Source organism: Odontesthes bonariensis, chromosome 12, assembly GCF_027942865.1.
Source record: "Odontesthes bonariensis isolate fOdoBon6 chromosome 12, fOdoBon6.hap1, whole genome shotgun sequence".
Classification (NCBI taxonomy): domain Eukaryota; kingdom Metazoa; phylum Chordata; class Actinopteri; order Atheriniformes; family Atherinopsidae; genus Odontesthes; species Odontesthes bonariensis.
In genome coordinates, this window is record NC_134517.1 from 21,815,156 (window position 1) to 21,838,349 (window position 23,194).

Consider the following 23,194-nt stretch of genomic DNA (forward strand, 5'->3'; position numbering starts at 1 on the left):
CGATAGACCCGAGCAGGAAGGAAATGCTGGTGAAGTTGTTCTGTCAGCTCAGCAGCTCCTCGTCTATCACACCGCCCTGAACGCAGAATAAGACAATACTGTGGATAAATATAGTTCAGTGTCTCAGACCTCCTCTGTCCTGTCATGCCCGCGCGCTGTCATCCCGAAGCCCAGCGCGTGCGCTAGTCCACTGCTGCCGACGTCACATCCAGCATGGCGGTCAAGGTGACTCCGTCAATATTTCTTATCAGATATGAATTTCAAAGGGAAGTAAAGCGGCCGTGAGCTTTGCGCTGTCGGGTGCAGAGGGCAGCTCGTGTGCGCGGGCGCGTGGATTTACAGCTTCTGTGTTAAAAAAAACAAAAAAAACAGCGGAGTCCCCCTTTATTTTGTCTCTGCATCCTGACAGGCGCATCTCTCCCGGCCTCGCAGGGACAACTGTTATTTATTTCCTTAGTTGCTTGTGTGTCTCTGGGAGATTTGGTTCGAGGCTCTTTTGTGTGGTGTGAACAGATCGTTTATGTCCACACGGAGTGTTGTGTGCTGCGGTTGTTCGAGTCGCAAGTGATCGATACTGCTGACCCGCCTGCGTAAAAATCAAAGCAAAACTGTGACAGACTGAACTTCAGCTGCACTGATGACAAAGTTGCATCTGCTATCGACATCGTTATGCTGCTCTTCTTACGCTACTTCTTAAAGACCTAATTCAAGCTTGTCTGTTACAGGTGCAAGTCACTAAAAGAGCCGATCCCCATGACTTGAAGGCTATTTTTTTCAAGGTAAGGACCTACCCACAGAAACCGACAAGTTTTGTTCATTAACCTTCATAAAAGACACACAATTACATACAGAACTTGGCATATAAAATCTACTTGCATGGTTTAATCAGTGAGCAGTTTCTGTAGTGCCCACTGGGACAGTGGGTTAAATAGTTTTACTAAGGTCACACAAATGCTTTGACTAATTTTGGATCTGCTTTTTAATGAAGCTACATTGACAATGCATATGTGATTTGGCATAAAGAATGTCACTCTCCATCCACTGCCCTTGAAACAAACAAACAAAAAATTCCTGTAACAAGTGTGTAGGTTTGTTTACCCTGTACGCAGCTAGTGTGGAGTATAAACTCGTTCCTGAAAGTATATGGACTCTGCTATGCAGGCAGCATTATGGTCCTCGGCATCTCTTCACCCGCTGTAACAGGCCTGCATAATTTGTGATGCATATACAGGTGGAAGGGTTAATTGCTGGAAGCTCATTCTGACTGCCTGTATAACTTGATTAAGAACTACTTGAGACGTACTGTGAGGCTGAATGGACACACAATGGCGATGAAGAAGTTGATATTTTCACTTTGAACGTTAATTCAACAGAGTGCTTTGAATTGTAGGCCTGAAAACACTTGGCTTGGGGGGGGGGGGGGGGGGGGATCTCCTCCCACACCCTTGGTCTTTCTATTTGAGCTTGGCTCAGATATATTGAATGTGGCCTTTCCGCTGCCAGTTCATGCAGCGCTTGTGCTCCCAGTGCTATCTCGGTTCCAACGTGAAACCCAACCCAGGCTCTATAAATGACCTTACATCTTAAAGCCTCACTGAGATCAGGTTCTGCCTCGGTCATGTGGCGTGAAATACATTCACAATTAGAGGCTTAAAGGTTATTTGCACTGTATTCTGTGTGTTTTATCAGTTCAAATATATTTTGTGTGACATGAAGGTGTACAGTTTATAATGGGACAGCAGTGGTTTATAGCAGCTATACTGTCATATTCATCCTTTTAAGAGACTTCAAATCACTGACTGCGAATGCTTTTATAATATGTAAAGAACTCTCCTGGTCTTTATCAAAAGTGTGACATATTTAACTTTTTGAAATGTGCAGTGTACGTCTTTTGTCAGAGAATGAGTTGCAGGCAGCTGTGTCTGATTTCAGGAGACGTACTGCTGGTGTGCTTTAAAAGAAAGGGAAAAGAGAACAATGATTTAAGAGTCTGTGTGTGTCGCTATGGGATGCAGCACAGCATTGTATAGAGTCGAAATACTCCGTAGGGCCGGTGAACTGAGATTTCAGTGTGCTGGCATGAAAAGCTGAATACAAATATGTTATTGTCACAAAGAAAAGAGATACTCACGAAGAAGTAGCTCCTTTTCTCCATTTTTTTTCTATGGAAGCCAAATCATTGTCTACCTTGTAGTTTTACATGTCGATTTAATTTGGTCACAGCTCTTTGTATATGCGTCTTTTGTGCGTCTCCTCTGCAGTATGCCAGCGTGGTGGACGATGGAGAGCATTACATGACCCCCAGGGACTTTGTGCAAAGTTACTTGGGTTTGCACTCACAGCCTCAACACAACCCCAAAACTGTGGATCTGATAGCTGGAGTGGCTGACACCACAAAAGATGGGTGAGTAACCGCAGTACCTCCGTCAAGAGTTGATGTTGAAGTCTGATGTTTCGGTACATGCGCGTTTTGGATTGCACCCACATTTCCTTTATTATCCGACCAAAGGTTTGCAGGAACCGTTTTGAATTCAACACTACAAACAACGTTTAAATCGCCATGGATTCGGGTTTTAGTTGTTGATTTCAGGTTTTGTTTTAAAGAAATGATTTTACTTGTGTGGCATAGTTTTTCACTTCCTGTCTTTGTGTTTTCTTCTTTCTTCCACCTGTTTTCTGCATCACCAGTGTTTCATCGCCTCTGTGTCTTTCTGATTTAAAGTCCTCTGCTTTTCACTCTCAGTTTCGCCAGAGCTCCTTGCGTCAGTTCCTCGTCTGTATTTGTTGTCAGCGTTTCTTTTGCGTCATGCATAATTTTGCCTTTTGTGTCTTGCCTTTGTTGACGGATGCCTGGTTCCAGTCTGGTCCCCATGGTTTTTGTTTTTCCGCTAGATCTTCATGTTGCAGCAGCTTCAGCGAAGCCTGCTTTTTTTTATTCATCAACCCTGCTTCCTGTGTCCTGTATTTGGGTTCTCCCACTTTATTCAGCTGACTCCACTGCATCGTTCACTGCTATACAAGACTTGTTTTGTGTTAAATTAGGATGTTTTATTATTCATGTCTGTTGATATATTTATCAACTCCTCAGCAATATCCAAAGGACACATTTCTGTACATAAATCGGACTAATTGTTATCTAAAACGGAATTACTATGGTTGGTGTGACAGATACATGTAGGTAGCCTTGTTTTTGTGTTTGATATTCAAATATTAAAGAGCAGGCCTGAGCTTTTGAGGGTAGTAATAACAGAGCAAACCATTTGTCTTTTTGGTGCCCCGCCTTCTAAGTCTCTGTTTAAGAAATAATTGTCAATTTTTACTGAATAAATAATCTTCTTTATCATTCAGTATTACTCAAGTACCTGACCCATTGATAAAATAGACAGAATTGTCTGCAATATGCTTGCAGACTGTTGCACAAGCAGTATATACACTTTTAAATAGACTGTAGATCAGAAAAAAACATTTTTACAATGACGCCAAATGTCCTCAAGGTCATTAAACATTCACAATCAACTTTTATTTCTGAGCGGGACAGTTATTTGTTGCCGTGTCGACTTACAACCTCAGCTCCAGTGTTTATTGAAAAAATTGAAAACACATGTACATTTTTTGGCATTTATAATATGTTGAAATCAGTATAAGGAAAAGTCCTTAAAACACACTGAAAACATGGAAATGTAAAATGTTATATGTGTGTTATTTGTTCGAAGCATGTTCGAAAGCCTTAGAACAGCTATGAAATGCACCTCGAGGTGAAATAATTTTTATCAACTGCCCTTTCCATGGTTTTGTTGAAGCCCCGTGTTCCTTTTTGTTCAGATAGCCTTTCTTTCTTGTCCAAACAGATTGATTTCTTTCCAGGAGTTTATGGCCTTTGAATCAGTTCTATGTGCCCCCGACGCCCTCTTCATAGTGGCCTTTCAGTTGTTTGACAAGACTGGCACTGGGAACATCTCATTTGGTATGTGTACGTTACTTATTGTCAGCATATAGAGTACTTTCAGCAGTATGCAGACTGAATGTAAAGATAATGTCTTTACATTGGTAATAAATGACATTCAAGGTGCTTTATGCTTTGATGTTGTTTTTGTAAACATGCAAAAGATGACAAGGATGAAGGGAAGTTAAAATTGCTGCGGTGGGGGTTATGGGGGTGTGTGCTCAAGGGCATTTGAGGGCACTGAACGCTGTGAAAGTGGTGCTCTTACTTATAAGCATGTCTGGTCAATAAATGTAGTTATAGGTACGGCTTCAAGAGCGTACAGTGTGTTATATATGCTTGCAGTGTGTATTGTTAAAGGGGATAGGTCAGTTTATCTGAAGCTGGGCTGCATGAGATGATTATTTCTGTGTATATAACACATATAACCTGTAGAACTGGTTGGCACACCCTCAGTTTGAGGGAGAAGGATTGGAGCAGTGGTGAAAAGTCCAAGCAAGTTAGATATAAGTCCCAACTTGTTCAGCAGTTAAACCTAGCTTTAGTGCTATTGCTTTATCCAGACATCAGACAGCAACAACAAGTTCTCTTCAGAGTCATCAGACAAAAAAAGTCATTGTTGTTACTGTTACTAGAGTTGCTGGTCTGCTGCTTTGTATATATTCGCTTCTTTGCACTATTGTGCAACATATTAATTACGATCTCATCTCATACAGCTCGGCTTATAAGATAAAAGAAGCAAATTGTTCTCTTAAAGTCTCATCTCAGAGCATGGCAGCGGGAAGATGCCAGGAATACCACATTACGCTTGGCTCAATTGACGTAAAGAGAAATTAGTCCTGTTTATTATAAACCAAGAGAGCTCTTTCTGGGGAATGGGCCTCCATAAAGGTGGATGGAATTTCAACCAATGCTCCTACAAAAAAATGTCCTGGAAGAACAACTCTCACAACTCTCAAAATGTAATTATAGACCAGGACCATCAAGCTATCAGTTCTGCCATCTAAACTAGCCCTCTTAAAATTGAATGAGTAGGTAAGGTGGACATTGCAACTGCATCTGGCGTGTTTGTCCCTCTGTTTGTTTGTAATTGCTCACTTATGACTCACTCTTACAGAGAATGTTCGTGACATCTTCAGCCAGACCACAGTTCATCACCACATTCCCTTCAACTGGGACTGTGAGTTCATCAGGCTACACTTCGGTCATGAAAGAAACAAGAACCTCAGCTATGCAGAGTTCACTCAGTTTCTACAGGTAAAATTTGGTGAAAAAGACAGACTTGAGATAGTTCACGGACTTATGAAAATGTGTGCTCATTTTTGAGGTTTGCACGATGTTTGAAAAAAAGCTGGGACAGGGGCAACAAAAAAAGCACCAGGTTAAACATCACAAATCTAATTGGGGCCTGCCATAGCATTGCATAGGAGAGCACTGCATAGCATTGCTTGCAAATGCATGGCAAGGCACCTATTACTATTCCGTTGGCAAAAGTCTATGGGATTTAACATTGAAAACGTGTCTCTTTATAGATTTATTTATAGGCTATATTTATTCTTACGTCCACATTAATGAGGTTGTGCACGTGAGTTCACACCAGTGTGAGCGCACACAAGCTGGGGCAGACTCACGCTCAGCAGCGTGTGCACAAGCTGTGATTGACAGGTAGGATTCCTCCACCCTAACTTGATTGGTTAAAAACAGCCGGGAGCGCTCGATTTTTGCAAGCATGATTACAGGCTTCAGAGGGAGCTACAGATTTCGTTATTTTTCCTAAACAGCCTATTTAATATTCTACTTCCAGAATCCCATGACAGTTCAAGCTAATATGACTAAAAAAAAGTTGCCGACCTCAGCTTTAATTGAGGGAGATTAATTACCATAGAAACAAGGCTATTAGTGGCCCAGCCAGTCTTTTGCCGATTTAAAGGGACAGTTCACCGCTTTAAAGGGACAGTTCGCCGCTTTAAAGGGACAGCTCGCCTCTTTAAAGGGACAGTTCGCCGCTTTAAAGGGACAGTTCGCCTCTTTAAAGGGACAGTTCGCCTCTTTAAAGGGAAAATTTGCCGCTTTAAAGGGACAGTTCGCCTCTTTAAAGGGACACTTCGCCGCTTTAAAGGGACAGTTCGCCTCTTTAAAGGGACACTTCGCCGCTTTAAGAAGAAGCATCCATGTCATCCTTTGATGCCGTTTAGGCTTGAATGCTTCCTCTTTTGGCCTTGCGAACCATTCCTGAGCAGCCGTGATTGGTTGAGCGATACACACACTTTGGCAGGCCCCTACTAAATTCCTTCAGAAATTTTCTAGTTGTCTAAAATATTACTTTTAGAGCAACGGCTCTGTAGTAAAATACTTCTGTTCCAAACAGGGGGTTTATTTCGTAGTTCATAAGCTGCATGCTGAATCTGAACTGAGTGTCACAGACAGGTCTCAGGCCATTACCTGCCTTTAAACGAATAGTTTAACAGTCTGGAATAAGCTCATTTGGTCTCCTGTAGAGAGCCATGAGAGGCGATGCTTCTGTCGTCTCTGTGCGGTAAATATGAACCCATTAGTTTAAATAGCTGAGCATTAAAAAAACACAACAGCCATCTTTGCTGTTTAAAAGATTGCAAATGTACCCCTTCTAGCACCTATAAAGCTGACAAACTGACATGTTCTATCTTGTTTGTTTAGATACTGCAAAAACAAGAGATGAAAAACGCCACCTTGATCTATCAGACAGTGTTCAAGCAGTGTTCAAGCAGACACTATCAAGCAGTGTTTGTAAACTGCTTATTATGTACTCTGCATCACTTTAAGAAATAGTAGAGAACATGACTTCTTTTAAAAGTGCATATCTTACAAACTGTGGAAAGCTAATGGCAGCTGACCACTTTGTAGAAAGAATTGTGTATCGGTGGGGATGTCATTTGCTTTGCTTAGACGCTGCTCACACACTGCTGTACAGCAAATCTAAGACATATTGTCAGTGCACAGAATGTATTTTCATCTTTTTCAGAAAGCATTTGCATCAATAAATTCAGGCCTATTCATCCTGCGGTGAGGTATTTTCATCGGAAGAGGGACTTGTGAAAATGTTGGAAAGTGAACCACATGCCTCACAAGATCTCTTCAGAAGCTGAAAGGGAAAGCAGTGTGGAGCTGCGTGTTCAGTGTTTCAGCCGCTCAGCTTCATTGGTGCTTTGCAGTAGCCTGGAGTGCTATTAAAGACGTTATTGTTTTGCTTTATCGGACACGGCCTATCTCTCCCTGAGAGGTCTGTGTCGGTAAGGCAGCAGCGACGTGGTGGAGGAACCTGGTTTGGAGACGAGGGGCTGTGGTCTCAGGAAGAAAACTGGGTGGTCCGGGGCTTTATGCAAGCTGCGCCCCTACTGCACCTTAGTGTGGGATCCCTCAGAGCACTTTGTGGTTCATGATAAATTGACTAGAAGTTCCCACCGCAGCACCCAAGTCTGGCTTGTGCAGGGTTTCATTCACAGCTGTAGTTGTTAATGTCCTGTTCTTCTGTCATTCATTTTTGTCTTTGTGTACAAACGAGTAAAAATGTATACGTCCGTTTGAATGCTTGGTATTCAGAATCTGTGTTCTTCCACGTTGTGGTTGGCGCAGTATTTAGCTCAGATTTGAGCATGTGCAGACAAGGTGGAGCGTCTCCTGAGTCTCAAAAGTATAATATAGTTGTCAGGGAGTGAGAGATATATTGGCAGTTTTCAACATTACAATCAGCAAAAATTGTGCGGCTTAATCTTCAGCAACAATCCACTGATTAGGTTATCAGAACCAGAGTGTGAGGATAAAGAAACAGCTCAGCGTTGCAGCGACGCTGCTCCACAATCCTCTGCTTATACGCTATGAGATCTGACAGCAGACACTGACCTGGGGTCAGTCTCCCCCTGCATCCCCTCCTGATTGCATGGTTGTCATATTGAATCATCTCGTTGCATACACACACCTGCCGGCCATCTCACCAGCCGCTCGGCTCAGGGATCAGACTTCTCCGGACATGGTTTCCATTAGTCTCCGGAGAGACAGTGGTGATTACAAAAGCCTGCGTCTGACACTGTCACATCTGATGACTTTCACATCCGTGCAACATTGATATCACTATACTTTGTTCCTCCAAAGTTCCATTTCACCGCTGACTTGTAATGCGATGCTCTTCGTCACAGGAACACGCTCTTTTGTCAGGTAACAGCTTGACCTTTTTCTGTGTGTTGCTGCAGGAGCTGCAATTGGAGCACGCCCGCCAGGCCTTTGCACAAAAAGACAAGAACAAAAGTGGCACCATCACTGCCTTGGACTTCAGCGACATCATGGCCACCATTAGGCACCACATGCTGACTCCTTTTGTAGAGGAGAATCTGGTTTCAGTGAGTTGTAGAAAAATTCCCACACCAGTTGTTTAATTTTCAAGCAGGCACACATTTAGCTTGGACATTAGCGACAGAAGTTGAGATGTGATAGAATGGCTGTCATTTAGCAGTTTATCAGAATATCCATCTGTCGTCCTCCTCTTCTGACCTGAAGGACTGATTTTTGGATCCTTCTGTAGGCTGCAGGAGGCAGCACCTCCCACATGGTGAGCTTCTCCTACTTCAATGCCTTCAATGCCCTCCTCAACAACATGGAGCTGATCCGCAAGATTTACAGCACGCTCGCCGGCACGCACAAAGACACCCTCGTCACCCAAGGTACTCCTGAGCATCCGCTGAAATCGCTGTGAATTCGTTCGAAAAATGACGTGAATTGTCGCTGTTCGATCATACTTTAACTTTCTTGACAGAGTGGTGTGAGTGAACACACAGGAAAGATTTACTGTAGCACTAATTAATCAAGGTAAACGTACATTTTTAACCCGGTAATCAGATCACCCCCTTGCATAGATCTGAAAAACTGACCTCGTCAGTCCCATCTGCTCCCAGCTGTGTTTTCCATCGTGATGCAAACATTAGACTTCTGCTCTCTTTCCATAGTTTTCCCTCCTTGTAGAAAAGACTTGGGCAAATAGTATTTGCAAATAGTCACTGTTATTTGTCACCAAACACATCAAATGTAATTATCGTTAAAGCAAACACTCACATGTCAGCTGTCAGTCACACAGAAATATATCAATGCCGTCCTCTAGACGAGAAAAGCGGGCTTGCAAGCAAAGGTTGCAACCCTTGAGTCTGACAGGAAGGTCTTTGCAAGCGAGGTGAATAGCTGTCTTTCCCCCCCCTCCTTCAACAGCTACCATTAGGTTTCCTCTTAGAAAGACCACCTGATGGCTATTTAAATACTTAGAGGGAAGCAGCAAAGAGCTAAATATGAAACTCATATAAAAGAGTGATGCAGAGATGGGGTGCATGTTCCTGTAGCGGTTGCTTTGAGAGGAGCTAAAGCACATACAGAACGATATTCATGGGTTCATTTTTTTCTGTAACCTCTCTAAATATATTTGGCAGGAAATATCCAGACAAAGGCAATAACATCAAAAGAAACAAAGACCAGTATTTGCAAATACTATGCAGTACAAGCCTTCTGTAGAAAGTACCAGACGTTTTTTTCTTCCTTTTTGGCTTCTTGAGCCTCTCTAAAACTGTTTGTCTGACCGCATTGTCCCATCTCTTTGTTGAATCACAGAGGAGTTTGTTCATGCTGCAAATAAGTTTGGTCAAATCACTCCGATGGAGATAGACATCCTGTTCCGGCTTGTTGGTCTCCATTCGCACTCCGGGTAAGAACCTTAATTACTCTGTTGTAACACATAGGAGTCTCTCTATTAATTGCTAAAGAGAGTTTATATTTTACATCAACACAATTCATTTATACATACTAGTGCTTGGTCCATTTGGGAAAAGCCCAACCAAATGCCTCGCATGTGAGCAGTCGTTTGTTGAGGGAGTGTGACAGAAAACAACTTTTAGCCACCACAGATTCAAATCTGAGGGGGGCATATGCACACTACTTCTGCTCTGCATCTCTACTTATTAGTCTTACAAAATACGAACCATTTAGCCCTCGTGGGTAGTTGCAAGATCTGATGATTGGTTCTTGAGAAGAGAGAATAGTACACATATATACGCAGAGATTGCCAGATTAATCACTGACATATACATTAAATAAACTGAGTAAAGCTTCTTTAAAACATTTTTTGTCAACAATTTTAAATAGAAACATTCTTATTTACAGTGATTACTCATCTATATAGTGTGTCAAATAAGAATGATCTATTAAATAGGCTCAGTTAAATATTTGATCATACACTTGTGTGTGTAGGTGGAAAAGACATCATTTTTCTACCCTCCGCTGCGCTGTAATAATTTGCGTAATGATGAAAACACGCTTAATTTTACATTGACTTTGGGTTCATAGTAGCTTAACGCTTTGTTAAATTGCATTTGTGCTGACAACTGATATCGTACATTTTGGTGTGAGACCAGAACAAAACCAGAAACAACCATTATAAACCTGGACTGTGGAAATAAATGGTGATCATCTTTACTTTTACACGAGGAGCTGCTGATGTTGCTCAAGGGGATTCTTTTTATTCCAGCATGAATGGAGTAAATATGTTACAGGCCTGTTTATTGGCTGTAAAGATAAAGTTATGGCCCCTTCAGTTCAGTAACAGTGGCTCCACTCGCTGATTTACAAGACAAACATAAAACATGGATACAGACTTTATGATGCATCAGGCCAGCAGGGAACATTTGTGTCTCAAACATTTAGTAACAAAACACTTTCATTTACATGTTGGTCCACGGGCACTCATCCAGCTTTGTTTGTCTTTTGTTTATATAAGCTTGAATTAAAGTGGCAGTAACTTGATGTTATATGGCAGTAAAAGGTCTGTGGAAAATCTTACATCACTGGCTGAAGCTCAAAGGGGATGCGGGGCTCTCTGCTTTTTCCTGGCCTAACTCCCTGTCTCCCTCCCCCGGTGCTGTTTGTCAAGGCGGCTGAATCACACAGACATCGACAGGGTCGCCCCGCTGGAGGAAGGAGCCATGCCGTACCACCTAGCAGAGACCCAGAGACAGGTAGCCTGAGTGACTCCTCTATTACAGCTCGCATCCTCCTTCTGCCTTTCATCAAAGCCTTTTCCTCGTCTCCCTCTGCTTCGCTCTCAGAAAGGAGTGAAAAAGGCAGAATGTTCAGTCACTGAATTAGCGGAGAGCCCATGTTTTTCTTCCCTTGTGAAGTGCATTTCTTAAACTCCCAGATAAAAGTACACCAATTATAGTCATAGAAGAGGAATGGATTGTTGCGTTGCGGCTCTCCATGAAAGGCTCTCTCTGCTTTATTCAGTATGGCTTCACATGCGCATCAGCTGCAATCACACATCTGAGGCGCTAATAAGAGGCTTTTATCACTGTGGGGCTTGAGAAGTTTTAGGAGCCTTTAGCAAAGTCTGCTAATGGCAGATGGGGGAAGGGGGGGGGGGGGGGGGGGAGTCAAGGTGGATGTGGGAGAACAGAATAGTTCCTGCCTCCACCGGATAACACGGCTATGTATCAGTCTGTGGTCAGAGCTTTCAGTCCACTCCCGGGACTTATGCTCAGAGGTCTGGAATTTGATTCCTTTGGGGGGGATGCTGCACTTCTCAGGCATGCCCTTTAGTGGAAGTAGGCTAATTGTTTAAACCCTTTGATCAAGACCTCGATCTTGTTAGCATGCAACCCTCAGTGGAAGCATCTGGGAAGAGGAAAAGGTTGATCTGCTTTACTCCCTTCTCATCTAGTCTGGTAGAAGTTACTTACACCCCCAGCCTGCACACTGTAACATCGCCTCATTTTTGACTGTAAAATTCATGTAGATTCTTATCTGTACATGGGAAAGGGTTGTTGGGCTAATCTGTTCCACTGCATCACAGCCAAAACAAAGGGGCTCTACTTTCAACATCAAACGACAACCCAGAGATCAAGTGGATAAGAGAGAAATTATACTTTGCGTTAAAATAAAAGAAGACCTTTAGCTCACAGCCTCCCACAATGTAGCATGTGCAGAAAACTCGGCTGCAGGTTCACGCAGTCATTTAGAGCTATTCTTTCTGTGACATTTAATACCGGCCGCTGATGAATCAGACATTATATGACATGTCCGCATTCCATCGCCTTCCTCCATCGCTGAGTTCTCCATAACATTTTTCTCTGCACAATGTATCTGATTCACTACAATTTAATGGCCAGCCGATTCATAGTTAGTGTTCTGATCCCTTCCGTCTCTCTCCAGATTCATTTGACTGCCGGTGTCTTTTTCTCCCATACAGCACCCTCACGAAACGTCTCGTCCCATCTGGCTCCAGGCTGCAGAGTCGGCATACAGGTTCACTCTGGGCTCAATCGCTGGAGGTGAGTGACATGTCTGCGGCAGAGCCCCCGGCCCGCCTGAGGGGTAACCTTAGCCAGCCGACTGGCGCGCTGAGGCCCCGGGGCCGGCCATTGTGCTGCAGGGAGAGGGGCTGTGATGTGAGGCTCCGGCATTGTGCTGCCGTGCCACTGGTGGCTCCAGGCTGTCGTCGGAGACAGAGCCTTGGAATGACACAAATCTTCCGGAACCGCACTCTCTGGAATCTCCCTCTCTAATTACGCTGGAGGGAACTGATATAAGGAACCTCTGACATAACTGCCTCACAGATAGGAACACACTCCGAGTGCGTGTGTGCGCTCTCTCCATACATGCAGACTTTTCAGTCGTCACTCAGCAGTGTCCAATTCAGACAGGGTCAGGGAGAGATGCGTATCATGAGACATACGGTGACACCGCCGTGTTTTTCTTTGCGATAATAAGTTGTTTCTCGCCCTTTGTGCTGTTTGCATGTTGGAGAAGAGTCATTACAGCAGGATTTGATGTCAGACAAGATGCGGCACCTATAGCTGGCAGCAGGGATTTAGTGCAACTTGGCTCAGCATCAATTCTCCAGAACAGGCTCTATTTAACAGTTTTCCCCCAGTCACCAAACTCTTTACACCCATCATAACTGTATACTGAGTTTACACACAAACTTAATCACCCACACATGGATGCAGATGTCTTATCGTACAACAAGTGGCTTACAAATGGATTAGGGTGGCATGATGCCTTGAATGCAACAAGTGGGCTGTCCAAAAGCTCAAAATTCTATCTTGGAAATTTGATTTGATAGGCAGATACCAGAAATTGAATCTAAAAAGTACCTGTTTTAACACCGATTGATTGTTCAAGTAATTTTTGGGAAAAAAGGAAGCTGAATATTCACCAGTTTCAGTATAAAAGTATAAAGCCCTGATTCTTACAGTTCTGAGTAAACCTAAGAAGACTCAGCAAGCCTTTGAGTTTGCCTTACATATTGTGTAGCATGTCTCTCAGTTTTATGTTGAAGGTAAAACAAAAGACAGGTTAAGATAATTGACAAATGTGTTTGTTTTGCAGCCACCGGTGCCACAGCCGTGTACCCCATCGACCTGGTGAAGACTCGCATGCAAAACCAGCGCTCCACAGGCTCCTTTGTGGGAGAGCTGATGTACAAGAACAGCTTTGATTGTGCAAAAAAAGTGCTCCGCTTCGAGGGCTTCTTTGGATTTTACAGAGGTAATCCTCTACAGATTTTATAGTGCGTAAAAGGACATGAAAATGCGCCTGCAGGCAAATGTTTGTGGCGTGCAAAACGACCCATCTGATGGGAAAGTATCAGGATTTGTCCATGTGCTGATATCAGGAGCACAGTTTGCTAATTGATACCAGAAACCTTTGCCCTCCCTGTTCAGCAGTGAATAAAACAACACCCAGGGGTCACGTTTTCATTATCTGGGAGAGTTCCCCAAGGAGAATGACCAGCAGTATTCATGTAGCAGCACTGTCTGATCGGCCTCTGCCCGAGTGCTGATAATAGTGCTGAGGGCTTGTGATATACAACACTTCTACCCCTCAGGCTCTTCATAGGAAGGAAGTCAAGACTGCCATCTACTGCTGCCTCCACCGCTGCAGCTTCTTGTTGCTCTGATCCGCTTTCCTCTGCCTCCCCTCGTTCCTCCTCTCTTGCACATGATAAGAGGGTGATTGACTCGGAGACAGACACGCTCGGCTGTCTTCTGGCTGCATACCAGCAGCAGTCACTCAGCAGCTCCTTCAGAAGTTTATCTGGTTTGATGAAGGACAGACGGTGAAACAGTATGGCAGTTATCGCCACTGTAGCACCCAGCCCCCCCCCACCACGCTCCCCCCACCACCCTCGATCGTGACCACACAGCTCTCTCTGTTCCACACTGACAGTGGGATAAAGCCTCAACAATACTGATCCCATATGCAGCAGGAGTGTCATATTTTTGGACTTTTGTTCAACCTCAATGGGACCTTTGTGTCCTGGTGCATCAGATATATCAGCCACCATCTGTAAATATTTATGGGTTTGTTTTACGCAGACAAGAACCCCGTAGCTTATATTGTTCTAGCTGTCAGTGGACGTATTCATTTAGGGAAGATAAAAATGTGCATTCATTTCCAGGCAGACTTTATCTCTGTCTGTCAGGTATTCTAATGGCATCTATGAATAATATTTTGCAGGTCTCCTCCCGCAGCTCATCGGCGTCGCCCCGGAGAAAGCTATCAAACTCACGGCAAGTCGCTCCACTGTGTAGTTTAGTCTTCAGAAAGTTGCTCCGAATGATTCACTTGTGAATGACAAATGGAAAAAAAACGCGGTAGTGATAGAAGAACTATACTCTTTGCGATTAATATTGCCACCAAGATCAGATTTATATCTCAATTTTCCATGGCGTCATTTTCCCTTTTTTTTTTTTTTCCCCAGATGAACGACTTTATCAGAGACAAATTCACCACACAAGACGATACCATACCTCTCCCTGCGGAGATCCTCGCTGGTGGATGTGTAAGCATCACTTCAGTGAACTTCTAAATTCAGTCTGTAGATTAACTTAGAACCACAAACGATGATTTTATTGATGATATAAATATTATTTTATCTTTCACTTTGTTTTCTACACTTTGTGTTTAGGGAGTCAAAAAGAAAATAAACTGTAAGTGAGAAACAATTGACAGGTCAAAGTGATGATGGGGGTATTTACCTTGGCTGGAGAGGTTCTGTTGCTTGGTCTCAGTACATAAGGGCTGGAGCCTTTGAAACCCAGGAGGGGGTTGTGGGGTGGGGGTGCCACAGACCAAGCCTGTTCTGTTCGTGTCCTGCAGATGCTCGACGGGTTTGGGATCTGGGGAGTTTGGAGTCCGAACATGTTATACTCTTTTTTTTGTGCTTCTTTATTTGTTCCTGAGCAGTTTTTTGTAGTGTTGCAGGATGCACTGTCCTGCTGGGAGAGGCTGCTACTGTCACTGAGAGCTGTTGGCCTGTAGGGAGTCTGCAGCGACGTTTGGGTGGGCGATGCATGTGTAAACTATCCGCACAAATACAGAATGCCCGGGTTTCCCAGCAGAGGTTCGGATTATAACAAGATGATCAGTGTTAATCTCTCAGGAGATTTAATATTGTGGATAATCAGTTTAATAACAGTATCAGTACAAGTGGGGGGGGGGAGAAAATCTCTTTACAAATCAGCATCAGGCATTGAAAATGTACAATGTGATGCAAAAATATGGCTCAGGTGAACATTATTATACAGTGTTATATCCTCTGTGGAAAGTAACTAAGTAGATTTACATGTGTCAAATATATAAATATTACACTTTTATTTGAATGTTTTCAACTGACTTCTTACCACGAAGGTTTCCTCAGATTTATCTGCTGTCCCTGTAAACCAGCTGTATATAAAATAGCTCAGCCGCTCGTGCTCCTGCAGCTCCAACAGTAACATGCAGCCCACTGACTGATGCCTCAGTTTTGGTCATTTATCTATGTCACAAATAATAATGGAGCATTGCTCGTGACCAAAGGAAGATTTTGCTACTTATATTTATTGACGTTAACTTGAGTTGGATTTTTCACGCAGAAATTATGTGTAACAGAAGACTTTGTCATTGCTGCACTGGTACTTTGCCTAAAGAAACGTTTTTTTTTTTTATTCATGCATCAGAAGTAATTTGCTATTGTGTCAGGTGAATCATAGCCATGCAGAATACTTTGCAAGCTCACGATATGTTTGTTATGTGTCAAATGCAACATAAGCAACGCACCGTAAGTGCCTCGTATTTGCACAGTGCGAGATGTACCTCCACATTCCCTATTCACATAACCTACATACAAAAGACAGAAAAATGTAGTGTGCGTGTTGCCGATTTTTACCTGAGACACACATGAGCCGGAGGACTGCGGGACCCTGTCTGGTTACAGTTTGGGAGAAAAAAAACAAAACATTTCAACATAATTTGGATCTTTGTCTGTTGCTCAGTTTTGATTTGTAATTGAGGGGAATTATTCACAATAATATATTGATTCATCAAATTGATTTATTAAGAATTTCAGCTTTCATCGGACTCCAATCATTACTTTGTTCTAGTTTTGAATGCCTCATTAATGATGACTCAGTAATGGCTCGTATTAACTGCATGCAAGTTTTCATTATTCATTATTAGCGTCTGGTGTCAGCTCACCGAGGATTCCCTTAACTATTGCAGTGAACTTTAGATTACGAATCCTCTAAATTGGGCTTGGAGTCAGACGTGATTTTTCAATTTTGTCACCTCAGCATCGGATTAAAGATGTAACTCTGCCTCTCCACTGGATGTGTAGAAATGAAAGAGGCGGGCTGTGTGGAGGCTGCAGGTTGGACTCAGAGGAGCTGGGTCTCCGGGGTTGTGACCCCTGTCAGGGTGTAATTGGAGGAAGAGGCCCTGGAGGGTCCTGGATGAAGCAGGGTCTAGCTCAGTATGATTAAGTTTGACAACGGGGTACAAACCAGGGGCGTGATCAGCGCACAGGTCCCCGCGCAGGACAACAAGGATGTTTTCTTTTTTAGCATTGTCAAATGCTAAGATTATTTTTTCTATGGGCTTGGTTAAACAAGTCCAAGGGGATTCACGTCAACTGTCCCGCATCCTCATTCTGTTTCCCGAAAGTTTAAATTCAGGTTAATCTGATAACTCGTTGAATTATCGCTTCCAGCAGAGGAGAGAACTGAAGAAGATGAAAGAGAGGAGACGAGCGCATCAATCTTCAGAGCAGCGGATATCCCCCCTCCACTCTGAAAATGACTAAATGTGCCAGAGCTTTTTTTAGACCTTTGCTCGGATGTTTACAGATAAGACCCCTGCCCTGAATGTCAGCAGCAGCCATCCTGGGGCCTGATTTGATTTGGGGAGGGTGATAAATGTGCCCAAGTCAGAGGGTGCTGTGCCTTCGGGGCATTGCTTTCCTAGACCCTGAGCCGTCCCGGTGATTCAGCGCTCTCCCCTGGGAATGGGGGGTGAATTGGGCAAGTGTGCTGGGTGAGGCCAGGCTGGGCTGCTCACCCTGCCACAGGAGGTGCCTCAGGGGAGGCAACAGGGGCAGAGGGCCGGTGCCAGGGTCAGAGCCTCCCAACTATGAGCCGGGACTTCTCCTGCTCCGTTGTGACCCCAGTTGTTCTTCTATCAATGCTTGCTTTTTCCTCCTCCTGTCAAGGCCACTCTGACAATATGAGATGAGAGTGAGAAAATAAAGTGTCTTTTGTGCAGAAGTTTACTGTGAGATGATTGAAAAATTCCTATGAGGAAGAAAATGCTTGCACATCATCACCCCAGAGTTCACCTTCCGGCTGACTAAACTCACAGCAGAAAATTCACACAGAAACCTCTGCATGCAAACTGCTCATTGGCTCTTTTTTCCCCCCCTATTTCTTTTTTTTTTGTTTGTTTAATGAATCCTGCAGGCTGGAGCATCCCAGGTGGTTTTCACCAATCCTCTGGAAATCGTTAAGATCCGACTGCAGGTGGCTGGAGAGATCACCACGGGCCCCAGGGTCAGTGCCCTGAGTGTTGTGAGAGACCTGGGCTTCCTCGGCCTCTACAAGGTGGGTCAGCACCTCTGAAGCACCATGACGTCTGCACAATCAACCTCTGCTTACTGTCAAACAAGGACAAGGAAAGGCGCTCTGATGGTCCTGAGATACAACTACACGAGGAGTTTATTTATCGCTCACTTTTGTGGTTTTACTTTAAAGCTTCTGTGTGTTGCAAGATGCAGTCCTAAAGTTCCTTTAAAAAAAATCAGTTGATTATTAGTTTATTAGATTATGAGTAGTTTGCATTTTATCAGCTCACTCATCAGTGAGTAGTAGCTGGTTAAGATAAGAGCTAGTTTAAGCTTCGATGTGTGCATCTTTGAATGACTAACTTTATTAAAGCTTGTGTGCCGGACAGCTCAACTGGTTGAGTGGATTGAGTGGGCGTTTGCTTAGCTACTGCTCCTTTCCAGATCTTTGCAGCTTCACTTGAAGATCGAAGTCATGCGTGCATGCTCCATGTTTTAATGAATGACATACTGTGTGTGGCTTGTTTAAAGAAAAAAACAAACAAACAAAAAAAAAAAACTTGCTTCCTCTTTATAAAAGGAACCAATACATTGAGGAGCATATTGGTGCTGTGTGTCTGTGATGGATCTGTCTCTGGAGGCCAGCGCTGCATCTCTGCCTGGGGCTCTGTAGCCCCGATCATCAATACTAAAGTCCTCTATGGGATGAATAAATCAGCTCCCCAGCCAGCTCCCTCCAGACAAACTTGCTCCATCTTTGTCTCTGCTCATCTATCAGCCCTGTGAGGATACATATGTTTTTAAGATGTTTTTTCTTTTTTTTTCCTCTAAGGGAGCCAAAGCTTGCTTCCTGCGTGACATCCCCTTCTCCGCCATCTACTTCCCTGTTTATGCACACACCAAGGCGAAGATGGCAGATGAGGATGGAAGGCTGGGGGCTCTGCAGCTGCTCACTGCGGGAGCTATTGCAGGTAACAAACATCTGCAGAGCTCAGGCACCTTCAAACAGCACTTTGTTGTGTTTTATAAAAGCAGGCATTGCATTGTTGGTTCCAAGAAAATGCGCTTTGGTTTCCTCATCCACAGCCTGACTTTACAGAGCTCTTGTCATATCACACCATGAAGGCATAAACATTTCAAGCCCTGCGGGACGCCTCGACAGGGATATCAGAATGTGATACCATCTGTGCATAGTTAAAGCGATTCATTATGTGCTCCGTGACAAACAAGGTGTACCTGCGGCTTCGCTGGTGACCCCTGCTGATGTCATCAAGACCAGGCTTCAGGTGGCAGCTCGAGCAGGCCAGACAACATACAGTGGGGTCATCGACTGTTTCCAGAAGATTATGAAAGAGGAAGGTTTCAAGGCATTCTGGAAGGGGGCAGGAGGTAATACACACATGCAGACACCCTTTTATCGTCAAAGATGTGCTCTGAAAGCAAACCGTAAGCGTTTCTAAGCTGACCTCAGAAATGCATCTACCTCCCATTAGCTCGTGTCTTCAGATCATCGCCGCAGTTTGGTGTAACCCTTGTAACCTATGAGCTGTTACAGAGATGGCTCTACGTTGATTTTGGAGGACAGTAAGTACTTTGATAGAATTGAGTCTTTTTAGAAACATTTTCAATGAGTGCACAGTTCTAACTGGCCTTTATCCTCAGCCGTCCTGTTGGCTCTGAGCCCATTCACAAACCCAAGATGGAGGACTTGCCTTCTATGACTGAAGACCATGTGGGCGGATACCGTCTGGCTGCTGCGACCTTTGCTGGCGTGGAGAGGAAGTTTGGTTTGCACCTTCCAAAGTTCAAGCCTTCTGGAGAGGCGACAATCAAACCAGCCAATACTGAACCTCAGGCGGCTTAAAGAGTTACTAGTCATGACTGAGGGCTGCATGTTCCTCCAGTCCACATATCGAGCGGTTGTCTTACTTTCTAAACTGCATGAGTATGGCTCACTTTTTCTGATTTTACTTCTTTGCATAGCTTGCACAATTTTACTGTACATACTGTACTTCTCCACAGAGGGACATTATGGCTTTATTAAGGGTTGTTACTGCATTTTTCTGGTGTGCAATGGCTTCGGTGTGCATGTGTCAATATGTAAGAGACACAAGGATGTACAGATATTTTCAAAGTATTTATTTTGAAATCATTACCAGGGACTTGGGAAATAATTTAAATGTATTTATTGTATTTTATTGAAATAAATCATTCAAAGAGTTTGTTTCTACTGTGAAAAGTACATTCTCAGTTTTGACACCAGGCTTTGGGGAAAACAATCCCTATTTAGATCCCATCAATATATCTGTGTATATATAAGACGGGTGTGGAAATCACGGAGCAGTTACAGCATACATGTTCCTCCTCTTAGGCATTGAAGATAGTCAAACTCCAGCAGCACAGATTAGGTGGGAACTCTAGTCGTATAAAACAATATCAGAGTAATAAGACTGAACATTTCACTATTTTACAAACTAGTGAACATGTTATCAAGTCTAAAGGAGCAGAGATGACAACTTGAAATACAGCTACGAGATGGTTACATTTCTAGGTGTTTATGGATGTGACTGCTTCACTAAAACTTTAGTAGAAATGGAGAACAGCTACAGTATGACTGATTTTCATTCATCTGTGGAGTGCAGCACCTGTTTAGCTTGATACCTCAAAATTAAGGCTCCTGTCAAGATAATGTAAATAATGACGGGTAATGATTTAACAATCAACATTAAAACTAAACTTTAAGGCATCTGGCTGAAGAAAGGAAGACCGTTTTTGTGATTATGGCTTAATGTTAGCGTCTGAGGTTGATAGCCCTGACAACTGGTGACGGTCCAACTGTCTAAATAAGAAGTGTTGGAAATCAAAACATGTCCGTACTTCGTTTCTCATCCAAAAAGCAAAACAAACAAAAAAAAAATATCCACGCTTTTTTCCCCTTCAGTCATGTTGTCATCACATCCTTTCCTTCTATCAAAAACAGGGCTGACGTTAACAAGCACACAACTGGTCCCTTGAACATTGCGTCCAGTGGCGGTGAGCTCATGCTGCGAGACGCTGAGCTGCCAGTTCCTCTGCATCATCCCTGTTCTCGTTGATATCTGCCAGTGTGCGAACAAAGCGGGTCCACTCATCGTTCCGTGGAACTGCAATTTGCTGCGAGGGAGGGGCACAATAGAGACATGACTCAAGTTGCCATGACAGGTAAGCAGACATCCGTTTGCATTCATAATGGCTGAATAACGAACTCTTTAAATGAATTCCATTCATCACTTATTTCTGCGACAACGCACGCGTGTTTGTTTAAAAGTGGAGTCACAGGCCTGTTTACTCACCTCCCCGACGTCATACACAAGAACTCGTCCGTCAGAGTCTCCCACTGCGATTTCTCTGCCAGAAGGAGCCCATCTGACCCTGTTGAGGGCCGGGTTACCCTCTACTGTGACGCTGGCGGTGGGCACCTAAAACAGCAACGGCGCAGAATAAAACTCGAGACCGGAAATGTGCTCTGCAAACTGTACCGTATCCATGGAATTTCGCACAAAATGGGGTGAATGTCGCACCTCTGTGTCGTTGTTCAGGTTCCACAGGTCCAGATGGCCGACTCCGTCCACACAGGCAAACAGAGCAGGGTGAGTCGGAGACCACATGACATCATACACGTAATCAGAGTTATCTTCAAATGAGTACAGAGGCTTATTGTTCTGCAGAGAAGAAAACACAGCAAACCCCATCAACTACCTTTAGAAGAATTAATGCATCTGCACTCGAGTGCTACTCGGGGGGAAATTAAAGCGGTACGATTCAACAACGCTTTCAAGATGAGTAGACGTGAATCAACACATCTCCAAATCAGTGAGATATTGTTGGGCTATGTTGGTTTCAGCCAAATGTACCAACATTAGTAGCAGAATGACAGTCACTGTTCATTCCATACCCAGGAAGTTTAAAGCAGCCATGTTTCTAATGAAATAGTATAACAGAAAATAAAAAAATTCTACTTGTCAAATGTGTTTTTTCTGATCAAACACTTTTCCAACTCTTAATTGGCATATTTTGTCACTGATAATCAAAAAAAAAAAAAAGATGAAGTCTGGGCAGCACTTGCTTCCAGTGAGGAGTTGGCCGCGTAAAGTCTGCGCAGAGTTCAGTACGACTGAATCAGACATTTGCGTTCTCACATGCAGTCCTTCCTGATGTCTAGAAAATTTCAGGGCTGCAGTACTCGTGTGGAAAAAGAAAATCAAACAACAATTTGCACTTATATTTAGCTCATCTTTCTTGCCCTCTAAAATGAGGATTACAGCAGAGTTTATTGTTGGCGTGGAGTCTCACCCTGGTTACATATAGTAAGTGCTAAGAATTTACTTATCTTGGCTAAGCAAAGGCAATGCAGCTGTCAGAACATTTGTCTTCAAATTCAATCAATACCTCTTTAACCGGGGCACGAAAATCATCATAAAAGGATTCGTTATTTTCCTGATTTATATTATAAATGAAATAGAAAAAGAAAAACAAGACATCATCGAGTTACAAAACACACAGCCGTAGGAAACTTTTTCCTTCACAGAGTCATGGGCCACACAACCAAATAAATGAATCCAGATGTTCTCTCTGCTCTTTGAGATGCATACCTTGGTGCTCCACAGCTTGACTGTCCAATCAAAAGATGAGGTAACAAACAGGTGGGAGAAGTCCAGCGGCCCCGCAGCTGTGTGGCAGTGGATCCCTGTGATGGGGCCATGGTGGCCCTCGAACATCTCGCTAATGCCCGCCTTGCTGTGGAGCACACGCATGAAGACGCGAATGAGTCAAAACCCAGTGACAGGTTCAATTGAGCACGACAGATCTGATATTTGGAAGCGGCAGATGTTGCGGTATTTGAATATGCGCGTCTGTATGCTGCAGAAATATCGGCTATGAACTACAAACAAAAAAAAAATCGAAAGGGTTAACAGTTAGTAGTGCCGTGTGTAACAATTTAGGTATCATATTAAGCATGAAAGAAAGCAACGGGCACAGATGGACCTCTGCTGGATGTATTCACAAAATCATTTACTTATATCATGTAATTACCAGCGGGGTGGCAAAAGTGCCCGTGTCCTTTCAACCACATGTTGCAGAGCTGTTATCCAACTGAGACTCTGATAATTAATGTAGAGGGGTAAATACTCAGCATGAGTGATGCTTATGCATTATTAACTGCGATGAGAGTATCATACCATTGTAAATGAGGTGGAAAATTATTCCCCCAATTACAGAGGTGATTCTGTTGTGCAAAACATAGCAGCTAACCCATCACTGCGGTCTCTGGTAAACTACAGGACGTTTAGTGTGGCTGACGCACTACTCAGTGGCTGCTCTGATTTAAG

The 23,194-nt window shown here is 43.5% G+C and overlaps 2 protein-coding genes across 3 annotated transcripts in view; one reads left to right on the forward strand and one right to left on the reverse strand.

The window, feature by feature from the left end:
• Positions 1-20,045, forward strand: LOC142396673 (electrogenic aspartate/glutamate antiporter SLC25A12, mitochondrial-like). The gene is made up of 18 exons (XM_075479672.1): positions 1-225; positions 726-779; positions 2,262-2,404; positions 3,849-3,964; positions 5,061-5,200; positions 8,170-8,316; positions 8,499-8,637; positions 9,569-9,662; positions 10,884-10,968; positions 12,198-12,279; positions 13,340-13,498; positions 14,471-14,523; positions 14,715-14,795; positions 17,725-17,865; positions 18,658-18,796; positions 19,056-19,214; positions 19,319-19,409; positions 19,488-20,045. The coding sequence occupies exons 1-18, from the start codon at positions 214-216 to the stop codon at positions 19,687-19,689; spliced, it is 2,037 nt and encodes a 678-aa protein (XP_075335787.1). The 5' UTR covers positions 1-213; the 3' UTR covers positions 19,690-20,045.
• The window catches only part of LOC142396675 (dynein, cytoplasmic 1, intermediate chain 2a-like), a 17,365-nt gene continuing 14,120 nt past the window's right edge, over positions 19,950-23,194 (reverse strand). For both annotated transcript variants that reach the window (XM_075479675.1, XM_075479674.1), the window contains 4 exons: positions 22,457-22,601; positions 21,386-21,526; positions 21,158-21,283; positions 19,950-20,978 (listed from right to left, as the gene is read on the reverse strand). In XM_075479675.1, coding sequence (XP_075335790.1) covers positions 20,865-20,978; positions 21,158-21,283; positions 21,386-21,526; positions 22,457-22,601 — 526 coding nt within the window. In that variant the 3' untranslated portion in view covers positions 19,950-20,864. The remainder of the gene's footprint in view (positions 20,979-21,157; positions 21,284-21,385; positions 21,527-22,456; positions 22,602-23,194) is intronic.

Coding starts and splice junctions, on each gene's coding strand:
- LOC142396673 (XM_075479672.1), top strand. Junction 780..2,261: donor TGAAGGCTATTTTTTTCAAG/GTAAGGACCTAC, acceptor TCTCCTCTGCAG/TATGCCAGCGTGGTGGACGA. Junction 19,215..19,318: donor ATTCTGGAAGGGGGCAGGAG/GTAATACACACA, acceptor ACCTCCCATTAG/CTCGTGTCTTCAGATCATCG.